We start from the raw sequence: 12,655 nt of genomic DNA on the forward strand, positions 1-12,655 counted from the left end.
AGGATTTGCACCTATCAGTGGCATGTGCAGCAAATACCGTAGTTGCACCATTAATGAAGATACAGGTCTAGGACTGGCTTTCACTATTGCTCATGAATCTGGACACAAGTAAGTTATTTTTCATGAATCTTGCATGCTCCTTCTATAAATAAATATGTAAGTGAATGGAAACATAGCACCAGTTAATATAAATGAGTTAAATATGGATCATTTATAGAGAACTCCAGGGTGACCTAATTGCAGTGTATCAATACTTAAAGGGGTACTGCAGGAAGGTGGGAGAGGGGCTGTTCACCAGGGAGTGTAGTGATAGGACAAGGGGCAATTGCTTCAAGCTGAAAGAGGGGAGGTTTAGGTTAGACATTAGGAAGAAATTCTTTCCCATTGGAGTGGTGAGGCACTGAAACAGGTTGCCCAAAGAGATTGTGGAAGTCCCATCCATAGAGGCATTTGAGACCAGGTTAGATGGGGCTTTGTGAAGCCGGGTCTAGTGAGGGTGTCCCTGCCCATGGCAGGGGGGTTGCAACTAGGTGATCTTTGAGGTCCCTTCCAACCCAAAGCATTTTCCAATTCTATGACTAGGCAAGACCTTATTTGACCTTATTAAATATCATCTCTTCGGCAATCATAAAAATAACCTTTTGGGTTAATGATTGATTTTTCTTCCATACATGGAGCGACAGGCTGACAGAGTTGGGATTGTTCAGCCTGGAGAAGAGAAGGCACTGGGGGACATTATCACAACCTTCCAATAACTAAAGGGGCTTACAAGAAGCTGGAAAGGCACTGTTTGTAAGGGAGGACAGAAGAAGGGGTAATGGGTTTAAACTAATAGAGGGGAGATTTAGGTTAGATACTAGGAGAAAGTTCTTCTCTGTGAGGGTGGTGAGGGTGCAGGTTGCCCAGAGAAGCTGTGGGGGCCCCTGGATCCATGGCAGTATTCAAGGCCAGGCTGGGTGGGGCTCTGGGCAACCTGGTCTTGTGGAGGGTGCCCCTGTTTGGAACTAGATGATCCCTCCCAAAGCAAACCAGTCTATGATTCTGTGATTTTACTCTCATGCATGTACCTTAACTTCTTCTAATTTGATGGGAAAATTTAGGCAATTTTAGGCCAGAGTGAAGACTCTTCCCTCAGAGGTGTGTACTTTACTGTGAAATACTGAAATCAGCTGCCCAGGGTGCTATCCTTTTATTTTTTGATATTTTACATATTCCAGGTGATAAACAGAACAAACAGTAAAAGCTGACAATAATAATCTACCAGATTCCCCACAGCTACAATATTCTTGTAGACAAATTGCTTCTAGTATTAATGTGTTTGCTCCAAAAAGAGAAGGGACCCTACAGCTTACAGTATGGAGAAGTGATCTCTGTGAGTCTCTTGGCAGTCACTTTCCCAGAAAATCCACAGAATCACAAGGTTGGAAGAGACCTTTGAAGATCATCGAGTCCAACTATTCCCATCTTATGCTAAACCATATCCCTAAGTACCTCATCTACCCTTTTTTTGAACACATCCAGGGAAGGTGACTCAACCCCCTCCCTGGGCAGCCTGTTCCAGCCCTGACAACTCTTTCAATAAAAAATTTTTTTCTAATATCCAAACTGACCCTGCCCTGGCACAGCTTCATGCCATTTACCCTTGTTCTATCTTCTGTCACCTGGCTGAAGAGACCATCATGCACCTCTCTGCAACCTCCCTTCAGGTAGTTGTAGGTGGTGATAAGGTCTCCCCTCAGCCTCCTCTTCTCAGGCTAAACATCCCCAGCTCCCTCAGCCACCCCTCATAGGATTTGCCCTCCAGCCCCTTCCCCAGCCTGGTTGCCCTTCTCTGCACTTGCTCAAGGACCTCAATGTCCTTCTGATAGTGGGGAGCCCAGAACTGAACACAGTACTCAACGTGCAGCCTCACCAATGCCCAGTACAGGGACACAATCACCTCCCCAGACCTACTGTTTTTGATACAAGCCAGGATGTCATTGGCCTTCTTGGCTGCCCGGGCACACTGCTGGCTCATGTTCAGCCTGCAGTCACCCAACACCCCCAGGTCCTTCTCTTCCTGACAGCTCTCCAGCCAGTCTCCCCCAAGCCTGTAGCACTGCATGGGGTTGTAATGTCCCATGTGCAGCACTCTACACTTGGCCTTGTTAAACCTCATCCCGTTGGTCTCAGCCCATCGGTCCAGCCTGTTCAGGTCCCTCTGAAGAGCCTCCCTACCCTCAGGCAGATCAACACTTCCTCCTAGTTTAGTGTCACCTGCAAACTTACTGAGGGAGCATCCAATCCCTTCATCCAGGTCATTGATAAAGATGTTGAGCAGAACTGGACCCAGGACTGAGCCCTGGGGGTGCTACTCGTGACCGGCCTCCAGCTGGATTTGGTTCCATTCACCCTTTGGGCCCGGCCATCCAGCCAGTTTTTAACCCAGCTGAGGGGCCACCTGTCCAGGCCAGTGGCAGCCAGTTTCTCAGTCAGAATGCTGTGAGAAACCGTGTCAAAGGCTTTCCTGAAGTCCAGGTAGACACATCCACAGCCTTCCCCTTGTCCATTCAGCGGGTCACCTTGTCATAGAAGGGGATCAGGTTAGTTTGACAGGATCTGCCTTTTGTAAACCCATGTTGACTGGGCCTGATCCCCTGGCCATCACACATGTGCTGCATGACAGCTCCCAAGATGACCCTCTCCAGGATCTTCCCCGGGACTGAGGTCAGGCTGACAGGCCTGTAGTTCCCCAGATCCTCCTTCCGGCCATTCCTATGTATGGGTGTCACATCTGCCAGCCTCCAGTCCAGTGGAACTTCCCCAGTCTGCCAGGATTGCTGATAGATGATGGAAAGGGGTTTGTCTGGCACATCTGCCAGCTCTCTCAGCACCCTCGGGTGAATCCCATCAGGTCCCATTGACTTGTTAGTGTCTAACTGGCCAAGTAGATCGCTAGGTGTTTTCTAGGATCTGGGGGGAAAATTTATTCCATTCAACCTGTCCTCTGTTGTCTCTACCTTTTAAAGAAGTGATTTGGCAAAACACAACCTCTGTGGAGGTTTCTGCCTTTCTTTGTCTGTATCTGTTGGATTTCCATGTCATTTCTATGGTAACAAAACTGTAATTTTCCTAAAAGCCTGCTGTCTTTCAAACAAAGTCATTAATAGTCTTCTATGGAGCTTCAGCTATTCTCTGAATTCTTGAATTAAAACTAAAGAAAATTATTAGGGTTTTCTCTCATGGTTTTTTCATCATAATTTTGAATTACTTTTTCACAACTTCTTGCATGGTTTGATTTTCAGTTTTAACACAGCCCAAGCTGGCATCTGTCTAGCCACTGGCAATATAGAAGCATACTTTCTCTATGTGGTACAAACCAAAGGTCAGATAAAATATGGGCACAGGATCTTTATTTTGTGCAGCAAGATTACTGCACAGAAAATCTTTGAAAAGCAGTGGTACTGTATTGAGCTGTTTGGTCAAGACATGAATCCTTCCGATTCTGCATGACTGAATCAGGACTATTTAGTTTTCATTGTGCAAATATGCTCTACAGTATATACTATGACCTAATGTCTACATCAGTGACCCTTTCACAGGTTTCTTTACATCTGAAGGGAAACAGAGAATTAAAGAATAATCCAGTTATCAGTGAACCCTGTGGGAGCTCTGCCAATGCTTTCAGTGGGACCAAATATGTAAAATACGTATTGTTTGATCCTCTTGTCACACTAGTGCAATTTCACTGACCTCAGTACATTTTTAATGCCCTTCAATCAATATTAGCAGAGAATCAGGCCCAATAATTATCCCTTTTAGTTTTCTAATGTCCTTCACCTGTCTAATAAAATGCATCTTATCTCCTGGAAAATCTGCCCCAGATAGAAAATATCTTTATTATTGTTTTTTCGTGTTCATGTTCCTGAGACTACCTAGTATATGATGTAGGACAACAGAATTCACTGTGTGATTCAGAGATTCATGCAAGAAAAAAGCCCCTGTGACAGCTTTGGGGATGCTGAGGTCCACTGGGAATGTTAACCTAAGGATTTCGTAGTAGGAGAACATTGTCTACTGTACAGATCACACTCTGATCTACTGCTTAGTTCCAGTTATGATACATTTTTATGGTTTTCTTGAAGTACTTTGTGTTTTTACCTGAAAGCTTAACATTTCCTTCAGGAGTTGAGAGCCACTTGTGACAGTGAGTATATAAACTGTGGGTTCTTTGCTTGCAATGTATCTGAATGAAGTTAGTGTTTTATGAAGGATTCTAAAATGTTGGGTTAGTTGGGACTTTTTCTGTCCAGTTATAGAAGGTTATTTTATATAGAGTTATTTTAGGAAGTTTGGAGCCTCAGCTGGTGGTAGCACATGCAGTAACTCTGATGAGCCTGCAATGATTTATACTTGTAGAGGATCAAGTCCAGTAAATTAGATATCCCCTGCACGTGCACAGTTTACATTCATAAAGTTGCCAATGTACTACAATGCAGAAGTAACAGAGTACCAAATTTCTGTTCAAAACACATTGAAATTCACAGATGTCCTGTACAGAGAGTAAATATAAAACAGTCAAAGGAAAAAACCTGAAAATCAGCTTTATTATAACCACGAGGTCCACATAATTTATCATTTTTAACACGGTTTTTATTATTGCTCACCAGTCTTTATATTAACCTAACACCTCTCGTAGTGAATGCAGGGCCTCATGATGGTGCAGGCTGAGCAAAGCACCCAATAAGAGGCAATATTGCCACTAAAGAACTTACAGTCTAGACAAAGTAAGTGACAGTGTATAACAAAGGTGAGGAAAAGGAAGTGATTTGCCTAAGGTAATTTAACAACTTAGGGACCAAAATCTGAAAACGAATCATGTTTTTATATTCATACTTTGCATCCTATTAATTCAATGCCACTCCTTCTGCTGTAAAGTGAATGCAGCTATGTAGTTCTTCCCTGCTCTTAGGAGGGCAGTTATGCTATATTCTGGCAGCTGTGTAACCTGGATATTTCCCTCTATTCTGACCTCCATGCCAGTCATGTTAACAGGCATTATCACTAGGCAAAGGAAGGCTCACTCTGCACACGTGTTTACGCTGATACAGATTTGTAGGCAAGCACAGTGTGACTGAACGTAAGATCCACTCCTGCCATCCATCTCACCACAGAACATTTCTCCTGCAGGAAAGAGAAATTATTAGACTGTAAAACTTCTGACATGGTCTGCAGATCTGGTCTTACTTGCCAGTGTCTTGTCACATTGCAGAGCTCCTGTGCATCACCAGTATGGGTCTTCCTTGAAACTTGACTGTCTTTTTCGCATCAGACAAGTGTATGATGACAATAAAATTTGAATGCTATTAATTGGAGCTTGTTTCATGCTAATATTCATTTGTATGGTGCATGAAAAGGATGAATTCCACGTTCCCTGTGGTGTTCAAGCATAGAACTGTTACCCAGAAAGTTTCTTCTGCCCCAAATTCTGTCTTGCCTCTGATAAATTTAGATTTTCACTCTCAAACCTGGTTCTCTTTTCAGCTTTGGTATGATTCATGATGGAGAAGGAAATCCTTGTAGAAAAGCTGAGGGTAATATTATGTCTCCCACGCTCACAGGAAACAATGGAGTGTTTTCTTGGTCTGTATGCAGCAGGCAGTATCTCAACAAATTTCTCAGGTAGGTCAGATGTGAATCTGGGCTGGTGCCAGGGAATGTATCTTTAGTAACTGGCCTTGAACTCTTGAACAGACATAAAAATTACTTGAGTGTGAAATTCACTGCTTTTAAAATGTGCTCAAAGCCATGTACTGTTTAAGCCCACACACTTGGACTTAGGAAGCGTATAGCTGGTACAGCCTATAAGTGCTTTTGTCCTGCCTCGTTTCAAAAGAATGAATTTCACTCTCCATGAGTATCCTGCAGTAATGCCTGGCATATCATTCTTTCCCAGGCATTCCTGTCAGCAGCTGGGTTTGTTAGAGAATTAGTGGGAAGTGAACACAAAAGAGGGCAGACACAGTGGTACCAAAGCCATTACAAAATGTAAATTAACGTTCGTGGCCTTTCTCACTGGAGTTTCTCTCTTGAACTAGCTCATGTCATGAGTAAGGACATTTTACTTTTTTCATATACTGAAAAAAAAGGAAAAAAGACAGATGCCAATTATTTCTCCAGTGTGCTGGCATTACTCAGTGTTGCTTTTAAAGGAACTGTTTTTCAGTATGTGTTTAATGTCATCAGAATTGCTGTCCTTTCCCGTACAACCTTCCTTTTATTTTTTTCATTTTACATGGGTAGAATATACCTGAGTGCTAAAAAATGTATAAGTGATACTAAGACCCATCTCCAGTACATTTTAAATGTTAATCCAGGCATTATAGATGTTAACTCCTTAGAGTGAAAGTCAAGTACCTAGATAGTTCTGTGGATCTGAGCCTTGCATCCAAGTTTGTATCTTACAGGCCATGAAAGGTGATGAGTTTGAGTGGTTTTGTTTTTTTTTTTTCCTGCTGCAAGGATGCAACACATTCTGAGTACACAAACACACTGCAAACTAAAAAGTCATATAAGCCCTCTGACATGTAATGTGGTCCAAGAGACTTATAGTTGGAATATAAATCCAGCGTAGAGTGACCTTCTGCATACATGGGTTCCCAAGCATATACAAAGGAAAAATAACCTGGAAATACCTGCTGCCTTAAAACTTGGCAGGTCAGGCTACAAAGAAGATGTCAAGAACTTTTGCTCCTGCAAGCCATTTCAGTGCATACCTCTGAAGCTAGTTAAAGGTGCTGTGTACTGTTGCGTGGGTTTGCTGGTCTGTAGCAAATTAAAATATTTTTATATAAATACCATATTCGTGACTAATATACATTCTCATTATAGTACAGCTCAAGCTGCCTGTCTGGTTGATGAACCTAAGCAAACAGGACAGTACAAATACCCTGACAAACTGCCAGGGCAGATCTATGATGCCGATACCCAGTGCAAATGGCAATTTGGGATGAAAGCAAAACTCTGCAACCTCAGCTTTGTAAAGGTACCTATTGATCTACTCCTGAAAAATTGAAGTTACATTAGAGAACTGCAGTACCGTAAATAAATACAAGTAATACCGTGTTCTCCAGAGGCCTGGGCTATTTCTGTACCTTATCTTCCTTGGCTTTGAAGGTACTGGCCTCTTTTGAGGAATATCACAGTCCCAGAGGAGTTTCAGAGGGAAATGTGTTCTTTCCAGGAGCCTTAAGGGCTACAGTTGAATGTGTAAGACTCACGAGCCCCTGCCTGCTCAGGGAAATCAGCAGGCAGTAGAGTTTTGATCAAAATGTGCGTGGGGGAAGAAGGACTAAGTTTCTTGTGTTTTGTTTCAGTCCCACATTGACAGCAAAGTCTGGAAAAGATCTATAGGGTTATTTTAGGACAATAAAACATAATTTAGACTCTTGACTTTGTGATGAAGGATTCATTTAGATTAGCCTGTTATTTTAGTGACTGCTGCATACACTCCTTGCTGATCTCTTCAGAGAAGGCATTTCATTAAATAATCTGCAGTGCTCATTCTGAAAAGAAGTATTGTAATTTCTTTAACTCCTGTTATTATCCTGGAGTGTTTTGGTTTATTTTATACTAACCACATTTATCAGGTGATGGCAGCTGTGTTTCTTCTACAGCTAATAAACAAAGAAGAGAGAGTGAACAGCACTGTGAAGAGACTGTTTCCAGATATCTGCTGTGTTTTAGAAAATCTAGTCTCTACACAGCCTTACAGTCACTGTAGACTTGATGAAATCTTAGCCTTGAATTTTTTAACACAGCTTTTTGTCCTATTATAGTCTCACACTCAAAATAGTTCTAAAAATATATATAGTGAAATGGTGCATAAGCAAGAAGGCAATACACAGGGTATGGCTATGCTATGAATCTTACACCCTGGGTTTTCTAAATCCAGGAAGGGTTTTATTTATATGGCTTTTAAGGTAGCAAAGGTGTGTATAATTTGTTACTCTTTCTAATCACTAGGAAATAATGGGAATTATCACTACTACAGTCAGTTCATTTTTCTTTTTAGGATATATGCAAATCTCTTTGGTGTCACAAAGTGGGTCATAGGTGTGAGACAAAGTTCATGCCGGCAGCAGAAGGAACAGCTTGTGGTATAAGTATGGTAAGTTGTTTTATAAATAGGACAATGTCATTCTAACTGGGTTTTAGAGTGTATTGGGTCAAATACCAGCTCCTGTCAAAACCAGTTTTATCCAGATCCCTCCAGGTTTGCTATCATGGACTTCCAAATCTGTATAAGATCAAGCTGTGATATGTAGTCAGGACTGGTCCTCTCAGTGCCTCCTCTCTGATGCTCTCCCTTTGAGCTATGGAATATGTTGTGTCTGGTAAATCTGAATCAGTAACAAAATCCATTAATTATAACAGAAGTTAGAGGAGGTCTTCAAATTCCACCCTGATACAAACATTCCAAAAACATTCCTTAAGCCATAATATTTGCTATACAAAGGCCATCATGCATATTATCATCAGTTATAAAAAAAGCATATGTGGGTCAATATCCTACTTGAGTCCTTGTCCTACTGTGAACAATCTCATTGAGTTCAATGGGTGACCTCATGTTTGTCAGGGTTAAGCACTGGAGCTTTTAAATGTGGATTTTCTTTCTTTTTTGCATCTACTAGGTACCACTAACTCTGATGGGATCTTTTTTGGCATTCTTTTGGCAGTGGTGTCGAAGAGGACAGTGTGTCAAATACGGTGATCATGGACCCAAGCCTGTAAATGGCCAATGGTCTGCCTGGTCCGAGTGGTCGGAGTGTACTCGCACTTGTGGAGGTGGGGTCACATATCAAGAAAGACACTGCAATAATCCAAAGTAAGACATAGATATGGAAAGGTATTATTTTTATACTAACTACTTAAGTTTTTGGAATGAAAAAAAAAAAAAAAGAGTCCATTTCAGTAGGAAAATAATGTGTGTGAAAATGCTTCTAAGTCCATTCTTTCATGTTCAGTATGACTAGTTGGTAGCTGAAGGACAGAAATATGCCCTGGCATTAGGAAGTATTGGCTGTCTGAAGACTGCTAGAGAGCTCAAACATCTACAGCTCATCTATCTCAATTTATTTTGTGACAGTACAGTTTATCAAATACCTGTAGAAGTAACCAAAAGCCACAGAGACACATGTGCATCTAATAATTTATGAGCAAGCGACAAAAGTCTTAAAAGCTATTAAGACATTCTGATGAGGTCATATTGTCCAGGATAATAAACTAAAAATGTTTAAAGTCAATATGAAAATGTTTGTAGACAGATGTCTTTGTATGTCTGTCATGTTCTTTGCATTCTTCTATGTTTCTTAGGCCGGAAAAAAAGTTGCTGAACCCCAGAACTGCACACTATCATGAAACATTTCTAATAGTTTCCTCTAGTGAATGTCTTATCACTATAAATGCTACCATGCTTACCATGCTTTACAATACTATTTCAAAGTAGAGGTAAAGTGTTACCTGACCAGCATCTTCTCCAAGTACTTCATTCACTTCAAATTGCAAGGAAAAAGGATTTCATTATTTTATTTCATACACAACTTCAACAGGCATAGACACATGTATTCTTCATTGCTCACAATAAAAACAGCATTTAAACTGCAGTAATAAAAAACAGAGAAAATATGACACAGTTTATATGAGGCTGTAAAGAAGCCTCACACCTACTATATAGTGCTGCAGTAATAATATCCACGCTTCATATACTATATTATAGGAAAATGTGAGTTAGTTAAAATAGTCTTTATTACCCTCACTCAGGCAAGCCAATTTTTGCAGATCCGTGGCAGAGCATTTTCTCAATTTTTTCTGTTGCTTCTTAGTGTATTTTGATAAATAAATTACTTGGATGGTTTCCTTTATTACATTATTTAGGAAGAGAATGCAGAGTCTCAATTACATGTCATATATACATTCCAGTCTTCCTACTTTGGTCCCTGTTTTCCTGCTAAATCTGTGTGTATGCATATTGTTCTTTGCTTTATTCATAAGCCTTGATCTCCCTGTGTGACAGAACAGTGTCCAGTGATTGAAAGGTTTCAGTTTGGCACACTGTTATAACTGATGATGATTTTAAATGGTCTTCAAACAGAAGCCCTTTACCATGAAGGCTGTGTGTTACTGTCATTTTTATGTATTTAAAACTTGCATTCAGATTAAGACTTGATACCAGAACTGGATTGTGTTTATACTAAGTTTAATTTTATTATATTAGTGATAATTCAGTTAGAGCAAAGAGAAGATGCTATAAATCAGTCAACAATGAAATGACAGGAAGATAAATAAGCCATCCACAACAGTGTATGAATATCCAGGTAACTGTATTTCCCATCACAGCACTCTTGTATAAATGTGGAATCATTAGGAAAATACTATCCTTTTTCAATGTTACACCACATGGAACAATTTACAACCTGGTCACTGTTCATTGTTCACCTCTTTAACTGCACATAAACAAAGAATAATGATTCCTTTCTTTTTGAACTTCTGAAATATATTTCAGATGTTTCTATATTTCAGTACATACGTGTATATTATTTCATATGTACTGTATTTATTCCACTTTGCCTAATCCAGATTTGTGTAGGAAATAATGTTTATTTTGTTCAAAGCTTGATGGACATTTTTGGATAGCAAAATTTTGAGAATGATGAAAAATAACATGTATTTCTGTAAGAGATTAGGACAAGGGGTGTTGATCTCTGAAGAACTGACTGGGCTATAAAATGAGATTTTTAATAAGTAGTTCATTTTTCAAAGCAACTGACTTATGAACATTAAGGGAGGTTACAAGGTGCCCAGTGATTTTGAAGGTGACACATCTTATTAAGAGCTTAGAGGCAGGCAAAGAACACAAATTGAGGCTGCTGCTTATGAAAAAAAAATAAATCGCATTACCAGTGTTTGTATGTGAAATTCTCCTCTGGCACATAATATCCAACCAATTCACTTCCCTTTCTCTTGAGAATTTTAAGACAGACCTTGTGCCCACACCCAGAGAGCTCTGGCTACGGCTTCTGAATGACCGCAGTTATGTGCAACTTCATACCACCAAACACCTATGGAGGTGGTATGAAGGCTGTAGAAGAGAGAGCTATGCAGAGTTGCTAAAATCATTATGGTTCTGTAAATTGTCACAGCATAATTTCATGGATCTGGTTTTCATACATCACAACATTTTAAAATTGAGGTACTTTTCCAAGATAGAAATAGATTACATAATTTAATAGTTTAGCTGGGAAAAAACCTGAAGAGTGTCCGAGAGATTTAAATTAATACCTAAATCATATCTGTGGGACTGCATCCTACCCACTTCACAATAGTGCATTGTTCAGTAAGAGTAGAATGGAGTTTTAGGCATGTATGCAATCAAAAGGCTACAGCAGAATTGCTTGAACACGTCTTTTTAATCTTTTGTGTACAACATCTGTAACAGTGATTACAGACAATGCAGATGTAAACTGATACAAAGTAATGATGCCATTTAAAATACTAATTAAAATGAGGACTGTGAAAGATCTTGTAGACCTTTCACATCCATGAAGAAAAAAATGGTTTAGCTTTGTGATACTATCGTAATCTGGTTATAATATGAGCACATATGTTCTCACTTGAATATAAACAATTACAAACCAGGACAAAATAGGAGTCCAGAATTTCAGATTCTAATTCCCATTGTAACACATAAAATGCTTTCCTTAATCAGATTAATTGCAGGCATTCACACTCTCCCTGCTGCCTTGCAGTGAATATCCATTTAACATCCATCACTTGTGACTATTCTTAAAGGGGTACTGAAAATTCATTTAAACCGCTCTTGTAGCATTTTAATATTCAAGTCTTATATGAAGTGGAGTATGTATATCTTTGAACACTCCTTTTACAAATCATTCTTTGGTGACTGTTTATTGCTGGCCTTTCTCACCATGTTTCTCACTTCTGCAGTTATCCTCAGCAAGGCCTCAGCTCTAAAGGTATCTACTCATCTGGGTATCTTTGCCTCTACATGCCTATGCTGGGAAGGTACAGAGATGGGTGAAAAATTTGGGCTCTAACTGTATTAGCAGCACAGTACCACTGTAGAAATATTGCACTATCCTCTGTGCTAGCGTTCCTTTGTAAGCGCAGTTATACTAACAGAGCTTCTGTCAGCAATCAAACCAAAATCTGCTGGTGGTATGAATGTCTACAATAAAAGCGTGATCTTGTCAGTGCAGATAGTAGTGTTTTCTCAAAAACTTGATTTTGCAGATCTACATCTAGTTTCCAGTGAATTACTTAAGTCTCACATCTTGTTGGTAAAAACCTGAAGGTGGGGAAGTTTCCATTAATTCTCTGGCCAACAGTTTCAGTAATGGGAGTGTACTGCAATATTAAAATGCCTTAACAGAGCTGGGAAACAGAATGTCTCTTTCAGTGCTCCCTTAGTTTGGTGGAATTTTATACCATCCTCAAATGCAAGACTGTGGCAAGAAATCACGATCTAGCCATAAATAATTCTATTATATTGCTTGTTTGTTGGCATTTACTTGGAAGGAGGTTGTTTCTTTTCTTTACTCTACAGCAGATTTGTTCTCGGGGGCTGAAGGAGGTCAAAAATCATACATGTGCTGTA

General features: G+C 40.0%; 1 protein-coding gene across 2 annotated transcripts in view; it reads left to right on the plus strand.

Moving 5' to 3' along the window:
* The window catches only part of ADAMTS18 (ADAM metallopeptidase with thrombospondin type 1 motif 18), a gene marked incomplete at both ends in the record, with an annotated part of 76,995 nt that overhangs the window by 33,562 nt on the left and 30,778 nt on the right, over positions 1-12,655 (plus strand). For both annotated transcript variants that reach the window (XM_084270250.1, XM_084270249.1), the window contains 5 exons: positions 3-108; positions 5,524-5,661; positions 6,871-7,024; positions 8,054-8,149; positions 8,718-8,866. In XM_084270250.1, coding sequence (XP_084126376.1) covers positions 3-108; positions 5,524-5,661; positions 6,871-7,024; positions 8,054-8,149; positions 8,718-8,866 — 643 coding nt within the window. The remainder of the gene's footprint in view (positions 1-2; positions 109-5,523; positions 5,662-6,870; positions 7,025-8,053; positions 8,150-8,717; positions 8,867-12,655) is intronic.

This window comes from Gallinula chloropus (assembly GCF_964237585.1).
Source record: "Gallinula chloropus genome assembly, chromosome: 13".
NCBI lineage: Eukaryota > Metazoa > Chordata > Aves > Gruiformes > Rallidae > Gallinula > Gallinula chloropus.